An 18227-nucleotide genomic window follows, 5' to 3' on the forward strand; every position below is an offset into this window, starting at 1 on the left:
CCCCCTGCTGATGTGCATGCACACGCTCTCTGTCAAAATAATAAAATCTTTAAAAAAATTAAAGCCATTAAAGTATTAAAAGAAGTTAATAATAGTTTTTGTAATTTGGGGATGAAGAAGCCCTTCTGAGCATGTTATAGAATTTAGAAATCTTAAGTGAAAAGAGACTGACAGATGGGACTATCAAAAAATAAATGTTTCCGGGGCGCCTGGGTGGCTCAATGGGTAAAGTCTCTGCCTTCGGCTCAGGTCATGATTCCAGGGTCCTGGGATCGAGCCCCGCATCAGACTCTCTGCTCAGCGGGGAGCCTGCTTCCTCCTCTCTCTGCCTGCCTCTCTGCCTACTTGTCATCTCTGTCAAATAAATAAATAAAATCTTAAAAAAAAAAATGTTTCCTAAATAGCAAAAGACCTAATATACTTGAGACAAACCTCAGACTTGGTAAACAAATTTGCAATACATATGTCATTAGATTACTATCCTGAAAAACTTTTATTTACTTAATTTCCCACTTCTGAGTCAATAACAGTAAAAATACTTCAACACAAAAATAAGCTGAGGCCATGAAGAAACCCAAATGTCAATAATCACATGAAAAGATGCTTGATTTTAATTTAAAAAAATTACACTTAAAAAAAAAAGAAAAAATTTCATGTACCAGGCTGATAAAGATTAAGAAGTCTGATAACATCCTGAGTTGGTAAAAATGTAGCATAATGGGTGCATTTACAAAATACTTAAACTTGGCACCTACTAGATGTTAAGTACTAATGCTAAACACTTATGCGTATTTGGTGCAAGGGACACTATCCCCTGCACTCAAGCAGCTAACACGTTGTTGGTGGGAGGGATATTGGACAGTCTTTTTGGAGGGCAGTCTGACAATGTAACTAAAGAGGAGTAATGGGTCTGGTCTCTTAGAGGACATCATTTTAAATAAGTGCTTTAAAAACAATTATACACATTTTAAAGTCTCTTTCCACTTCAACAAATGTCCTTTCAACTGCTCTCCATTGTCTAAGTGACAAGCTGATCCCTGGCCTCTGCATCAGCATCACAAGTAATTCCCAATAATGGGAAGACCCTCTCAGCAGCAATTCCTCTGCTGGATATGTATCCTAATAAACTAAGCAGATAAGAACAGTTATACACGTCCTAGAACTGCAACATTATAGATAAAGGCAAAAACCTAGAAACAACTTAAATGTATAAACACCTTTTGGTACATGTGTATGATGTAGTTAGTTTTAGTTCCTAAAACAGAATTTTAAGGACATTATTAGCCATGGAAAAATGTTCCCATTTTACGAGGCTATGATTAGTATGACTCCCTTTACCTAAAAACTAATAAAAAACTCATAAATTATATAAAGCATAAAAAGTATGGCAAGATAAACAACAAATGTAAGAGAGGTTAGCTCTGGTAAGAGTTTGGGGGAAATGTTTTAATTGTTTCATACTTATTCATTACTTGAAAAAACATCTTAAGAACATGCATATTTTATAATTTAAAAAGTTACTGCCATTCTGGAGGGAAAAGAGAGAGGGAGGGAGGGAAGAGAAATAGCATGAGATTCAGTCACAGCTATTTAAACAAGGTAAAAATCTATAAATGAGGTATTTGTGTTTTATAATTAGTAAAAATGAAATCTGCTTTGGAAGCAATAATTTTGTATAAGATGAGAAATTGAAATCCAAGGTTTCTTGGATTTCAATAATACCCAGAAATAAAAGCCATGCATTTAGACAACTGTTTACTTTCATCAAATCAACTAGGTTCAAGCAGAACTTTTTTGACCTAAAAGGACATATTTAAATTGGTTATAAACATCCAGTATCCCAACATTTCAGGTAGGTTAAGAGAAGTGAACCAAACCAAGTGTAAAGAATTTTTCCCAAGTACCTGGCCTTAATTCATAGCTCCTTGGCAACAGGGGCTTGATACTATCCAGAAGCCAATTCCTGGCAGTTGGTGTATTTATTAAAAACAAAAATCTAAAGACCTGCCTAAATCTGGGTTTTGGCAATTCTCTGCATTAACTAAATGAGATCAATCACCTGGGGAAGTGGCTTGGAAAAAGAGTTAAAAACTTAGCCAAATCTTGGCACAGGCACACAATTTTGGCTCACAATTTTATTTAGATTTTCTGAGTAATTAGAATCTTTCTGTTTTCCATTAGAATTGCCTAGACACCAAAGATTTCTTTCACTCATAATTCTTAAAGGGGTTCCTGTTCCAGTTAGTCACCTTCAATATGTCCAATTAAAATAAAAAATTCAGTGAAATAACTGTGGTTTGTCTACATGATGCCAATGTAAGTTATTTTTTCACAGTACTGACTTTCTGGAAAAAAAAATTTTTTTTTGGCCTGAATTAGTTTTTGGAAAAACCTTCACCCAAGCCTATTGTCACATCCTCCTAGAAGAATCAAATTAATAACTTACTCTAAGAAAGTGTATACCTATTTAATGGGTTTATATAATCTCAAATCAGAAATAGTGGTATATCCCATACACACACAGGGTCCCACTCCAAAGGAAAAGCTAACCTTCAGCCCTAAATAGTTAAGAGAATGACCTAGTTTGTGGTGATGTAGGTGTTTGTCAAAGTCATATCATGCTAGGCTAAAGGGGTTAGGCTCCACTACATGCAAATTATACCTTAATAAAAAAGGGAGGGGGGAGTGACCTACGCAATTTCATACTTACTATCAAGAGGCTAATTACAGATTATACAATCCTTTTGCTTTCTTCCCTCAGATATTTACTTGCCTTATTCCCTAGCTTCCTTCTAGTCTCTGGTCGGTCATCACATCAGATGCCTGACCATTCTATATAAGCACTTCTAATTTACTATGATTCTTTACCAGAGCTCTTTTCTCTATGTGATGATATATGGCCTATTAATATTTCCTTGCTTAGGTGATGATGATGACTTATTTTCTTTATTCTGATTTCCCCAACTGCTTCTAAGTGCTTGGTTCTTGTCCTGCTGTTTTAAATGCCATGACTGGTAGCCAACTTGCCCCCTCCCCTGGGTGACAGAGATGTCTTCATGCTAAAGAGCAGACAGGTCACACACATGCACTAAGCTCTAGGACCTGGTCAGTGTAGAAAGAGCTCTTTTAAGGAATAGTGCTCCAATAACCATTTGCAAATACATCATCAGCTGGGAGAACCAATCTGCTAAACCTAAATCACTTGTGTGTGTGTATGTGTGTGTGTGTTTCCCATGATAGAAAAGGCAAGAGAAATCCAAATCTAGAAGGAAGAACGAAGGCTCTTGCTTATTTGGCCCCCAGATGTAGCCAATGGAGGTTTCCCACTACCCAAGCCAAAAGGCCTTTCTAAGTCCTGAGACTGCCAGCTTGCGAAAAGATCTTGCTAAATACTCTATTCTCAACATTATTTTATTTTCAACACTAAAAAAGTCCTCATTCCCTCTGTGTCCATTTCCATTCCTTTGATGTGCTTCCAAACTAGGTCCTCCAGAATGAAGGCTTCTCAACCAACCAGGGGAGAGAGTTGCCCTGACTACCCATCCACACATTTATCCAAGGCAGCCACACAGACTCAGGGACAAGAGGACCAACCGTGTTTTAATCACATACCAGACTCTTACTTCTCTCACAAAGGACAAGAGGGGGAACTCACCAGTAATCCCTAGGTGTTGGCGGTGAGTAAAAGCATCTTCCAGGCTGAATGTGAACCAAGAGCTAGATAGAAAATCAGCCAAGACTACAGGAGGGTATACACGAAGGGCCAATCATCTACATTTAAAATGGGAATGGACTAAATGTGTAATGAGATGTCTAATTTCTTCCCCTACCCAAGAAATGAGGCCAGCACCATCTAAAATGTTCTGACAAAGCCTACACACACACACACACACACACACACACACACACTCAGACATTCACTGTTTGGAACCTTCAAATGCCTTAAGTCCTCATGCAAATATAGTTTTTTTTCTTAATTTTTAATTTTTTATGATGTTATGTTAGTCACCATACAGTACACATCATTAGCTTTTGACGCAGTGTTCCAAGATTCATTGTTTGGGTATAATACCCAGTGCTCCATGCAATACGTGCCCTCCTTAACACCCACCACCAGGCTCTTTTAACCTCCCATCCTCTCCCCTCTAAAACCCTCAGTTTGTTTCCCAGAGTCCAGTCTCTCATGGTTTGTCTCCCCTCTGATTTCCCCCAATTCATTTTTCCTTTCCTTCTCCTAATGTCCTCCATGCTATTCCTTATGCTCCACAAATAAGTGAAAGCATATGATGATTGATTTTCTCTGCTTGACTTATTGCACTCAGCACAATCTCCTCCAGTCCTGTCCATGTTGATGCAAAAGTTGAGTATTCCTCCTTTCTGATGGCTGAGTAATATTCCACTGTGTATAGGAACCACATCTTCTTTATCCATTTGTCTGCTGAAGGGCATCTCAGCTCCTTCTACAGTTTAGCAATTGTGGACATTGCTGCTATGAACACTGGGGTGCATATGGCCCTTCTTTTCACTACATCTGTATCTTCGGGGTGATTATTATCTGTCCTCAGCCCACCCACTCCCAGAATTTAAGTTCCATAAGGACAGGGGCACTTCATTATCTCATCCACTGTTGTATCTCCAGCACCTAGCACACCCTGCCTGAGACAAAAACAAATACTGTTGCATGAAAATGAATACATGAATGAATACATGAATGGCTGGATGGAAGCATATGATACAAATTCATGAGACACATGAAACACAAGTATATTGTGAAAACTACGTCTCCTTCTATCTCCAGCCACCACCTAATTATTCCCTTCCCTACTGATGTCTACTGGTGCCAGGTTGTATATAAACTTCCGGAAAGATTCTAACATAAACAAACATATATGCATAAATGTCCTTTTTTCCTTCACATATAGCTGGAATACTATATCAGTTTGCATGTTGCTTTTTTCCCACTTAATACTGTATCTATCTTAGTTGTCTTTCCACACCTGTATATGTAGTTTTGCCTCAATATTACTTTGTTAACCACACAGTATTACTTTTTATGGATCTACATGTTTATTTATCAATCCCTTAGTAACGGAAAAGCTTTTAATATTACAAATAATAATAAAATCCTTTATTACTACAAGTACTACTATAATGATTATTCATGTCTTTTACACATACTGGTTGTACCAAATGACTGCACCAATTCACCCTTCATAGAGAAATGTATAAAAAATTTTTTAAAAATGTATAAAAATGTCCATTTCTATGTATCCTTACCATTCAGTGTGTTAATCAAATTTTGTTAACTTTTAGGTTAAAAACGATTCTTGTTTCATTTTGGTTCTAATTTATTATAATGAATAACCTGACATGTTTTATTTAAAAATCATCTAAATTTTTCCTGAAAATATACCCACCTTTCTGTTGACTGCTGGTGATTTTTTTAAACTAGTAGACTCTCTTTTTAAATATTGAAAAAATAAGTATATTCTTTGTTATGCCTGATGCAAATATTTTTCCCAATTTGACATCTGCCTTTTACTTTTATATATGATTTTCTTTGTGTATTTTTAAAGAATGTAGTAGGGTTGTTTTTTGTTCTTTTTTTTAGAGAGAGAGTGAGAGAGTGGGGAGGACAGGAGCAGAGGGAGAGAGAAAATCCTAAGTAGGCTCCACACCCAGCACAGAGCCGAGGGCAGGGCTCAATTCCACAACCCTGAGACCCTGACCACAACCGACATCAAGAGTCAGATGCTTAACTGACTTAGCCACCCAAATGTCCCAAAAATGTAGTCAATTTTATACTAATTCCTTTTCTGTGTGATTTTTGTGTCATATACAAGAAGGTCTGTAAGTATGTTTAAAAATAAAAATGAAGGTCTGAGTAACTACAAAGTTTATTTATCTTTATTTCCCTCCTTAGAGGTGTATGTTATATACAGACATGTTACATTTTACTTACCTTAAGGGTTTGGTATTTCCAGTTGGCTATACTGTTCTTTAAAAACTTATTTATATACTAAGATTGTATTAAACATCCCCCATGTTTTCTTATAATACATTAATGCCTTCATTTAAAATGTAACATCCTTGACATCTGGAATTTATTTGATGTGAGAAATAAAACATACAATATTTGTCCCTCAGATGGCTCCTTTTTAAAAAGTATGTTTTATTTATTGGGGTACCTAGGTGGCTCAGTCAGTTATGCATCTGCCTCCAGCTCAGGTCACAATACCAGGGTCCTAGGATCAAGCGCCACATGGGCTCCACACTCTGTGGAGAGTCTGCTTCTCCCTCTGCCTGTGCTGCTCCCCCTGCTTGTGCTCACTCTCTGTCAAATAAATGAATGAAATCGTTTTTTTTTTTTAATGAATGAAATCTTTAAAAAATATATCTTATTTATTTGAAAAAGAGAGAGTGAGCATATGCACAAGCACACAGGAAGGGGCAGAGGAAGGGGGCAAGCAGACTCCTGAACATGGGGCTCCATCCCAGGACCCAGAGATCAGGAGGTGAGTTAAAGGCAGAGGCTTAACTGATTGAGCCATCCAGGTTCTCCCCCGCCCCCGCTCCCGCTAGCTATTTTTAGGATATTATTTATTTGACAGAGAGGGACATAGAGAAAGACTGAACACAAGCAGGGGGAGTGGGAGAGGGAGAAGCAGTCTCCCCACCGAGCAGGGTTCCCAATGCAGGGCTCAATTGCAGAACCCTGGGATCATGACCTCAGCTGAAGGCAGATGCTTAACTGACTGAGCCACCTAGCCCCTCAGATGGCTATTTTTAATAAATAATCTGCTCCCTTTCCCCCATGCTGCCCTGAAATGTTACCTTGATCATTTACTTATTTGGGTCAATTTACTGATGTTCTATTCTGCTCCACACATCTGCCTATTTATATGACAGTATCACATGCTTTTATTTCATTCCCGATTAACATTTCCACCAGAGAATAAGCAGAGTCAGAACAGGAGTGTCACGCATTTTTTCTTTCTGTATTACCCTTTTAACTATTTGTTAATAAGTGCTGTAAAAGATTATCAACTGGTTTCACATAAACTACTAATGAGGTCAAGTCACAGATCAATTCTAGGACAGGTCAATTCATTTTGCAAGGGAAAAAGATTCTACATCTTAAAACTATATTTCTAATTTCAGCCAGTCATCTAGAAAGCAATGTATGTCACTGAAGAGTGGACTAGAACAGAAACAGTATTTATCACCTTTATTTGACAAATAAAGGCCCAATAATTCAATGCACTATCTTTATAAGTAAAACACATTAATAACACATAATTTGAAAAACGGCAACATATCCAACTGGAAATGCCAAGATATGTAAAACAGAGTATATCTACATAACCATAACCACAGCATCGCTACAAATGGGAGATGTGAGAAACAGAAGATAAAAGTTCCTAATATTGGGTGCCTGGGTGGCTCAGTTGGTTAAGGGTCTGCCTTTGGCTCAGGTCATGATTCCAGGTGCTGGGATGGAGCCCTGAGCTAGGCTCCCTGCTCAGAGAGGAGCCTGCTTCTCCCTCTCCCTCTGCCCACTGCACCCACCCCTCACTTGTGCTGTCTTGCTCTCTTTCTCTCAAATGAATAAATGAAATCTTTTTTTAAAAAGTTTCTAATATTTCCTAAGTTTAATGGTTCAAGTGGCCTCTAGAACCTCCCCCTCCATATTTGCTTCTACAAGGGAATTCAAGCAGTCTGTAGTACATAGGTAAGGACAGAAGATCTGAAATGCAAATACCTATATATCATAGGCATGGAAGAAAAGCTTAGCTGTTTTTGCAGCTGTCAGAACACAGGACTTCTAGGATCCCCCAAATGGACCACCTAACCAGGATCTTTCCAAGAACCAAAGAAAGGCTTTCCATGAACCAAATCAAGAACCTTGAAATGGCCACAAGAAACAAGCTCTTAGCCCTAAGGGTCAATAAATCTGCCCTGTCAGTTTTTCCTACATACTTTCCCTGAAGGATCAAATCTGTTCTCTTGGCTTTGATAAGCATTTTACATGGAGGACACCTTTTAAAGCAATTAACTAGCTCCTTGTTTCTTTGGTATCTAAAACCCTAAATGCCCTGGATTCTTCACTTTTAAAGGAGAAAAAAAATTTTCTTTCTTCATCTTCCTGTATGCCAGAATTTAAACAGTGTCTCTTAATTTCTTAAATGAACTCCTTAATTCAAGGTCTGGCATCTGGGATATTATAGTTGTTTTCATTTAGTTCATCAAACCTCAAAGCTAAAAGATCTTAGAAATCATTTAATCCATTCTCACTAGGTTTTCTTTATAGGACCTTTCCTTTCAATATTTTTAAAATGTCTGTCCAAAAACAAGTCTCACCTACAGGTTTGATTCTATCACTTTTACACTGGCTTCTTCATCTTTAGTTAAAACATGTCATTTTGTCCTTTTTCTATTATCTTGCTCAGTAAAGGAAACCTGTAAATAAATTTCTCATTTCTCTTCTACCTGTTTAATTAGAATTTCCCATTTTTTGGACAATATATCTTCTGATTAATACTTGAATTAGTTTACCATATGGCCTCAGACAACTTGGCTCTTCCAATCCTTCAGAGTAATTTTTCCCAAATGGGCCTGGTCTTAAGCTGTAAAGAGGTGGGGGTGGGGCAGGGATGTAGTGTCACTCTAATTCAAAATGCACATTCCTTGGCTTCACTCAACATCCAAAGACTCAAAAACTAGGTGGGAATGCTTATTTTTAACAAGTGCCTCAGATGATTCTTATGATCAGTCAAGGCTGGGAAAGATTGCTTCAGGGTCCCTTTTTCTCGTGGTTCAAGTTAAGGAAGTAATGGAGTAAAGTAGACTCTTTCCATTATACTTAATCTCTTTCCAAAAAATTTTAAAAAGAATGGACTGAGTGACCCTTATTTCTTCAGCCTCTTGTTTTTACATGTTACATCTTTTCAGTATTTAGCCTCCATTCAACCCCTACTTCCAGCACCATCACCACAGCCAGTATACCCACCAGATGGCACACAAACACCGTGTGCACGCCTAGTAAAACAGTGAGTGGATGGGAGCACATTTTATCTTGTACCAACAGCCGCTGAATGGCTAGAGTAGATCAAGGCAGCTGGGTGCAACCAGAAAGATCAGAATTTATGAGTATTAGAATATCCAAGTGCACTTAATTGGAAATCATCCTCATGAAGAAGCCCACAACCTCTCTAACATGGTAATCTGTTCCTGACTGTGTTAGTAAATAATTCATTTAAAATTTATAGTGAAGGAGTGCCTGGATGGCTCAGACAGTTAAGTGTCTGCCTTTGGCTCAGGTCATGATCCCAAGGTCCTGGGATTGAGTCCCACATTGGGCTCCCTGATCAGCGGGGAGCCTGCTTCTCCTTCTCCCTTCGCTGCTCCCCCTGCTTGTGTTCTCTCATTTGTGGGCTCTCTCTCTCAAATAAGTAAATAAACTCTTTAAGAAAAAATTTAGTCAGGAGAAATATTTTTCCAATATTTATAAAAGATGGCAAATGACTTACACTATCTGTAATTTACACTATCTACAATTTAAAAGTTGCATTCTTAAATTTAAAACTTTACGACACTTAAACCCAAAAAGACCAAAAACTACCCATGAATTAGAGTTTCAAAGCACTTCTTTTCCCTAGAATATTAGAAAGGGGATCACTGAATTCCATAATACCATACTCAAAATTGTAATGATCAATATTCTTATTTCAACAATATGTTCCATTTGAAAGCTATTATTGAAGCTACATCGAAATCATATTTTGAAGAGCAAGAAATCTTAAAGTTAGACATCAACAGCAACAAAAATCTTTGAATTAAAACCTAATCCATTAAGAAGTGGAGATGCAACATGGGGGATTAAGGGGGTAGGATTAAAATGAATGAAACAAGATGGGACTGAGAGGGAGATAAACCATAAATGACTCTTAATCTCACAAAACAAACTGAGGGTTGCTGGGGAGAGGGGGTTTGGGAGAGGGGGGTGGGGTTATGGACATTGGAGAGGATATGTGCTACGGTGAGTGCTGTGAAGTGTGTAAACCTGGCAATTCACAGACCTGTACCCCTGGGGATAAAAATACATTATATGTTTATAAAAGAACAAAACAAAACAAAACAAAAAAACCTAATCCATTAGAAGATTTTTCAAAAAAAAAAGATAAGATTTTGCAAACTTCTATACCTAAGTTCCCTGGGTCTACTTGGCACATAGTAAGTAGGTCTCTTCATTTTTGTCAGAGAAATTGCCAAGAGAGTGACAAACTTTGTACCCTAAGTGAGCAAAGTGCCAAAAACCAAGCTCCTATGGATGGTCTCCAGCTTTAGAGTCAAGATCCAAAAGTTCATTTATAAATTGGTTGCTTGAAACTTGGTAGAAAGAACATTTTGTTATTACATGACAGGATCCTTTAGCAAGAGTTAACTCAATATACTTAAAGCCCAATACTCATATTATTTTATCTGCTCCTAAACAATGTAAAAGATTTTCTTTTCAGAAAAATATAGACATCAGGCAATCTTCCCTCTGACCTCCACCTAAGAAATGAGAGATTTTTAGGTTGCTGTTGTTTCTAGTTGTACACATATATACATAAGGCAAAGAGAATGTCTACATTAGTCACTCTCTGGGTATTCTAACTTGGAAAACAATGAATAGGCAAAGCTTAGATGCCCACAGACCTCAGTTTTGAGTTCATATATACAATGGGAGAACTACAGGTACCCTACTCTGAAAGTCTTTCAGTGTATTACTCTTAATTTTAAGGGTTAACAGTCTCAAAGATTTCTGTATTGTTGTTGCTGATGCTATTATATACCCAACTGTCATGCCTACATTTATAATCGTTACACATATTTTTGGTAACTACAATCTAGGATTATGTCATAGTTATATATCACACGTGGGGCCATCAACTTTTTTTTAGGGCTGTTTATTTCATCAAACTTACATATACTTTGATAAAAATTATAAATATTTTTACTTTAGTCAGACCATAGTTTGTAAATCCTTTTTTTTTTTTTTTTTTTTTGAGAAGGTGGGGAGAGAAGGAGAAAATCTTTAGCAAGCTCTATGCCTGATGCTAGGCTCCATCTCACAACCCTGAGATCATGATCTGAGCCAAAATCAAGAGTCAGACAGTTAACCAACTGAGCCACCCAGGTACTCCTATAAATCCATTTTAAACTCCATGTAAGTTACTTTACTTACCTTAGAAAGAAAAAAAACCCTTCAACTGCTACCTATTGCTATTCCTTAAAAAAGAAAAATGCATGAAGATCAATTTTAGAATCTTAATGTAATCTTAAGTAAAACAGTGATCTGAAGAGCCTCAAAATCTCTAAATTCTGTCATTATGTGAAGCAAAGAAAATTTTCTGGGAAGCCCCCAGATCCCAGTTAAGAGCAAGAGAAATTTTTGATAATCTCCTTGAATGTTGGTATCTTTTTAGACCAATTAAACATTTAGAAAACCATTTAATATTCGCTCCTTACACAAATTTTGAACTATGGTTTACAGAATTTTTTTGGCTGTCATCTATTCTTACTAATTTTACAGTGTAGGGTATCGTGAATTTTTACTATGTACCTTATACGTGAAAGATCCGGTGCTAGCACTGGTTTTTCAAGATCAAACTAAGAAATGCACAAAGTTGTAATGTTTATAAATGCACACTATTCAACAGCATAGAACTTCTCTTTGTTACTTGTAAAAGGAAAAGTTTTTACTTGCTATGAATTCCACAAATTTAAAAACTATTTTTCAAAATTCGACTGCTTTCATTAACATGTGTATTGCCTCCAAGCTCTTCCTTTGCTACTTTTTTTCCCGCAAATAAACATTCTTCTCTGTCCATTAGCAATCAATCCAAGTTTACTATCTTTCAAGAGGTTCATTTCAATTAAACTAAAAATATTTCTCTTCCATTTCTTACTCAAAGATCTTTTTGGAAGAAGTCCTATGCTTCTCACTGAAGATAAAAGGATCTCTCACACTATATGCAAATAATGTTTCATAATGCAATTTCATTTTGAGCCTTGTATCTATTGTGCAATTACAAACTTTTGCAACGTAAGTATTCCTTATATATTTTATAATGGGTAGGCTTTTTTCCAAGTATTCTGTAGGATTTAATGATCATTTTTTCCATAACTTACATGCACTAAAATTAACTTTCTCACATTTCCATAATTATATTAATTTTTTAAGATTTTTTTAAAAAGTCTTTTCAAAAGGTATGTTACTCTACTGATTCTCAAATTCTAAGTATAAAAGAAAAAATTTTAAATGACTAAGTTTTATTTATTCCCCGATTAAGTCAGATTTATGACCTCCCCTACCCATTCCAGCTACTGTGAATTTGGAATAAAACAACCTCAATTGTAACAGAAGAAACATCTGTTGCTTTTTTCTTCATCAGGGCTTTCCTAACTGAAAGAAAGGCTCTCTGCCTGACCTCCTCTCTCACTCCCCCTCCCCACCCACACGAAGTTCCTTAAAACTCCTTTTTAAGTAAATGTATTATTTAAAATGTTACTGTATCTACTTAAAATGTCATAACATTGTAGAAATATTCACTTCCTTATTAAAATTCAAAGAATGGGTAACTCTTAAATACATCCAAAAACAAGAGCTGTCCCTGCTAGAATATTAATTGTAACTGAAATGCAGACTTTCCAGAGTATATTTGAAGTGATCAACTCAATCAAGTTGTCACACATTCCAGGCTCACTCACTATTATTTAGGGTTAAGATTTTCTTCATAGGTTCCAGATTCATATAGGATCTTGCATGGTGTATTTTCTTTGCCAATCCAACACTAACATAATGGCAGTCACTACCCCAAGAGGCAGACACCAAATGGTGCCACCCACACTCTCACACTGTGCCTCATAATAAACCATAAAGCAGTGGAATGCACCGGCCCCTTTATGAGCAAACAATGCCCGAGCTTCATTAGAATACAGCTGACATTTTCAAAGCCCAAATACTTTTAAGAAAAATGTACTAGGAAAAAAAGGAGTGAAACAGCTATAAAAGCTGAAATATCTTTTTAAGTGTCAGGTTTACTTCAAAGATCCTGAGGAAGCATATTTTGCTGTTGACAATTTGAAAGTTTTCACAAATAAAAAAAATGTATAGTTAAGGGCAAAGCTTATTTTATTAACTACTGGAAAGAAATGAAAGTAAAAACTATCATTTGAATTGCATTCACAAGTAATAACTATGAAGTATCTTCAAAATTATTCATTTCCTCAACTGCTTTCCTAGTTCTTGAAAGAGGAAAGCTGAGCTCTAGAATTACTTTCACATTTTAATTGATTTATATAAGTTACTGAGTGATAAAGTAAGATTACCCTACCCCTCCCCCCTCGCCCAACCCAACCCCCATACCCTGTAGTTTTCCTTGCTTGTCTGCAATAAGCAAGGACGTCTTGAATTCAGCGTGCTCTTGGCTATTTATCAACTTAATATTGCTGCTGCTGGAAGAATATAAAATAAACACGGTAAAAACTCACCCAGCAGTAAGAAACAAAATGATCTCTCTTACCTGGTCTAAAGAAGCATGCCTCTCACTGCAGTACCAACAACACTCTACAGTCTTTGTTACCATTCAGTGGAAACTTGAGACTGTGTCAGACATAAGTAATCGAGCTCAGAAAAGCTCAATTTAAAATACTTCTCAATAAAACTAAAAAGATGCTCAAGAAAACTGTTTAAGTAACTGGCTTTCAAAAGACATACGAATTCTGTCTAATGCAACAAAGATCATTCAAAAGAAACTAGAAGTGTAAGTCTTAAGAGACAAAGGGGCTTTTTAATGTGTAGAATCTTACTTTCTTATTAAATTAAAGGTTTTAAAAATATGCTTAAGATAAAAGCAGTAAAAAGATAAAATGGCTAACTCCAAATTAACATTGTAAACATCACTTGAATTTTAACTAGCTAAAAAAATAAGATTAAACTTACTCATGAAATCTGCATAATTCGAATTGTACATGTCAGGGTATTTGCTGGCTCCAAAGCAGTCACAAAGCAGGAGACTTAATGCATCCTGAAAGCGGAGCAAAAGCTCCATAAGTTTCAGGGGAAAAAAAAAAAAAAAAAGGAAAAGAAAAAAAAAAGGGGAGAAACTCTTGAAAAACTGGTCGGGGCTTTTCAACCTGTAGTAACTGTCTAGCTCCTCTGGGAGGGAAAAAAAAAAAGTCCTGCCCCCTGAGATAGGAGGCTATGTTTCAATGCCAACATGAATGACAGGCCCGTTTCTGATATCAACAAAGAGCAGCTTAGTTGGGCTCAATTTTTTTCACTTTCCCACACGGTTAGAAGTTCTAAGTTTTTCAGGTTAGTATCTTTATATCTAGGGTTAAGTACCTTTCTCCATTTTCTCAAGAGAACCCCATCATGTTGTCCTAGTTTTTTAAATGATTAATTAAAAATACATACCTAATCATCTTACTCAGTTTTTCCTAGGCAGGAGGCTAAACAAAAGATGACCTCTAAAGTTCCTTTCCAAATCTATCTTTTATAATCTCAGATCACCATATGACTAATTATTAATATTAATAAGCTTTTCCTATATCCTGACATGTGGGTACAAGGAGAAACCAAAAGTAGGTAACAAACATAAAAATAAGGTAACTGAGATAAAACTGTCAACTAGCTAGATGTAGAAATCATTTACTAAAGTACATGAGTATGATATACAAATTCAAAACAATAAACACTTTGATCAGTGACATATATTTACTGAATGCCTATTATGAGCCAAGCACTATTTGGGGCTCTGAGGATATAGTAGTGAACACATCAGATAAAAGCCAAACAAAAATCCTTGTCTTTAGTGAATTAATTCGTTTATATTTCAGTTCCCTGAACGTACAACTCTCCTAGACAGACTAAGATATCACTTTCCTTTTTTGATTAGTTACCACCTAATCTGAAATAGTCCCCTCTGAAAGTATGTCTTGACAAAAGCTTCAGAAGGGCAAAGATTTTGTGCTTTCTTCAGTGTTGTATCCTCAGCGTCTAAAACAACGCCTATTAAATATTCAAGTATGTATATGTGAGCAAAACAGATGAGAATTTTTTCATAAACAAACTTTCCTTTGCAAACAGACTATGTACTACCTATTTCATTTACGTGCATAAGGATTTAATTAACTTGGGTTATAATTATATAATAGCTTAAAATTGAAAAACAACCTATATGACTGTATTTTTCAGATTCTATCTTTTCAGATTCTAAAATCTGTTTTCACTATCAGATGTGACTGTATTTGACTTAAAATTCTATACACTAAGTTTTTGTGGACTATCAGATTTCAAGGCTTTTGAATAAAAAATGAATTTTAGAAATCATATGGCATCCCATCAGTTTTATATATGTAGAAATAACTTTAAATTCCTCTGCTTCTCACCATTCTTGTCACCTTACCATAAACCACACACAGAAAATACGTGCACACCTCTAACCTGTCTCAACAGCCAGAAGTGGCTGCATATGTCACCCAAGGCCAGAATATTCAGGAACTAGATAGATATGGTCACAACTATTCTAGTGTAGCCTTTTCTTTTTTCATTTTTAAAGATTTTATTTTTTATTTATTTGACAGAGAGCATGAGCACAAGGTGGGAGAGGGGCAAAGTCAGGGGGAGAAGCAGGCTCCCCACTCAGCAGGGAGCCCAATGTGGGACTCCTCCCACAGGGATCATGACCTGAGCAGAAGGCAGACACTCAACCACTCAACCAACTGAGCCACCCAGGCGCCCCTCCGGTATAGTCCTAAAACAAAAGGAAAATAAACTTCTCAGTACTCAGATATACTCATATACTTATAAACAGCAGAGTATCAGTCCCTCCCCCTGTCCCACTGCCAGAGCTGGACAATGATTAAAAGTTCAAATATAGGGCGAATGGGTGGCTCAGTGGGTTAAACCTCTGCCTTCGGCTCAGGTCATGATGACAGGGTCCTGGGATCAAGCCCTGCATCTGGCTCTCTGCTAAGCAGGGAGACTGCTTCCCTCTCTCTGCCCGCCTCTCTGCCTACCTGTGATCTCTGTCAAATAAATAAAATCTTTAAAAAAAAAAAACTTCAAATATAAATTACCTGCAATATTCACATATTCAATATGTGTTCTAAGAAAAAAATGTAACAGCAACCCAAGGTCAGAAAACATGTGATGGCTGAGATCAAGTAATGGGTAAGATAAGGTGGGACCAAAGCAAGATTTCATCAGGAATGGTTCCTACAGGAGCAATATTTCTTTTCCCTAACCATTACACATTCTTTCTTCAACAAATACTCATTGAGCACTTATCAGGCACTGAGCTAGGGAGGAAACTGACCTGCTCCACAGGGCTCAGTACTGTCTACTCCATAGATCTGACTTTAAGCCTATCCCTATTCTTCCATGTTTCTTTCTCCATGTCTGCCTTCCTTGCCAGTGTCCCTTCTCCAGTCCCAAATTCTTCACTTACACAGCCTTTCTATCTACTTTCAAGCCATTCTGGCCGAGCAGCATAATCCCTAGCTTCTGTGTTCCTTTCCAACTGCATCACACACTTTGAGGGAATTATAAGTGTTCCTACTGGCATAACAAAATACATCTTGTGTATGTCCTCTCAAACAATTTCTCCTTAATCTTACTTGGTTATCTAGAAAACGCCAAAGGGGGCTAGGCATTAATTCCCCCAGGTTTATAAGCTAAATTATTCAGACTGGAGTTTGTGATGGTTATTGGTAACCATATCTTACAGGTACCTTTCTGAATCTACAGGCAGAAATGATATTATGATAGCCTAACCATAGTTTTTACTTGCCCATTCTGCTAAAGTCAGTATCTGCCAAATCCATGTTGTGAGGGAATGGAAATTACGCATGCTGGTTTCCTATACTTACTCACATTTTGAAATAAAATGTCTAATCATCCTGATGAAAACTACATCTAAAGCAAAAAGTCCCTGCTACCACTTGCATGGATAAGTGATAATTTCTTAAATATATCATGCAGTAAAAAGTAACCTCACTTTCATTGCTCCTGTTCTTCTTCCCACCTTTAAATACAGAAATTTTTCAAGGATCTATCCTTGATGCTCCTTTATTCAAGACTTACATTTCCTCTTTGAGGGGTATTACCTATTTCCATGGCTTTATCACCACTATATATAGATGACTATGAAAATTTATACTTCTAGCCCTTGTCTTCTCTGTTCTGCACTGCACTCTAATTTACAATTGCTCACTGGACATTTCTGCCTCTAAGTTCCAAAATCTCAAGTCAATTTCTGCAGTACTGAGCTCCATGTCTACCTTCCCAAACCAACTCATCCTCCTATGTTTCCCATTCTTGTTAAAGGCATATTCATCCAGAATAGAAAGTGACTTTCTATTCCCACTGCTTCTTTACCATCCAAATGCCCACATTGTTTCCAGTTTTTTTTCCTCCCCCAAAATACGCATCATTACCCTACTATAAAAACAAAATAAGTAAGAAAAACAACTTCTGGAGCACCTGGGTGGCTCAGTTGGTTAAGCATCTGCCTTTGGCTCAGTTCGTGATCCTGGGGTCCTGGGATCAATCCTGCACTGGGCTCCCTACTCAGTGGGGAGTCTGCTTCTCTCTCTGTCCCTCTCCCTGCTCATGTTCTCTCTCTCAAATAAATAAATAAAATCTTAAAAAAAAAAAAAGAAAGAAATACAACTTCTGATGATCTCCTGACTACCCTATCAAAAATAGTGGTAGCCTTAAGCCACATATGGCTATTTAAGTTTAAATTGATTCAAGTTAAATGAAACTAAAAACTTGATTTTCCAGTTGTGTTAGACACACGTTAAGTCTGCAACAGCCACATATGGCTAATGGCTTACAGATATAAAACATTTCCATCATCAGAGAAAGTTCTATTAAACATTTCTGGTCTAGGTGGCTCAGCCGCCTGAATGGCTCAGTAGTTAAGCCTCTGCCTTCAGCTCAGGTCGTGATCCCAGGTCCTGGGATGGAGTCCTGCATAGGGCTCCCTGCTCAGTGGGGAGTCTGCTCCTCCCTCACCCTCTGTCCCTCCCTCCTGCTCTCGCCGTTTCTCTTCCTCGAATAAAATCTTTTTTTAAAAAAAAAAATACGTTCTCTGGTCTAGATAATAACAGCAAACTATTTAAAACAGTAGTCTAAATTTTCCTCAATCTGACCCCTCACCCTCTACCTT

At 37.0% G+C, this 18227-nt stretch overlaps 1 protein-coding gene across 10 annotated transcripts in view; it reads right to left on the reverse strand.

The window, feature by feature from the left end:
- Window positions 1–18227, reverse strand: part of TFDP2 (transcription factor Dp-2) — a 174407-nt gene that overhangs the window by 55673 nt on the left and 100507 nt on the right. The window contains exon 1 of one of the 10 annotated variants that reach the window (XM_004754489.3): window positions 13991–14209. The exons of 5 other annotated variants lie outside the window; for them this stretch is intronic. In XM_004754489.3, the coding sequence (XP_004754546.1) occupies window positions 13991–14099 (109 nt within the window). In that variant the 5' untranslated portion in view covers window positions 14100–14209. Of the gene's footprint in view, window positions 1–12756; window positions 12900–13571; window positions 13671–13990; window positions 14210–18227 lie in introns of those variants that run through there. 4 more of the 10 variants (XM_004754492.3, XM_004754488.3, XM_004754494.3 and 1 more) reach the window with 4 other exon arrangements.

This window comes from Mustela putorius, unplaced genomic scaffold (assembly GCF_011764305.1).
Source record: "Mustela putorius furo isolate JIRA1106 unplaced genomic scaffold, ASM1176430v1.1 tig00003834_pilon_pilon_pilon, whole genome shotgun sequence".
Classification (NCBI taxonomy): Eukaryota; Metazoa; Chordata; class Mammalia; order Carnivora; family Mustelidae; genus Mustela; species Mustela putorius.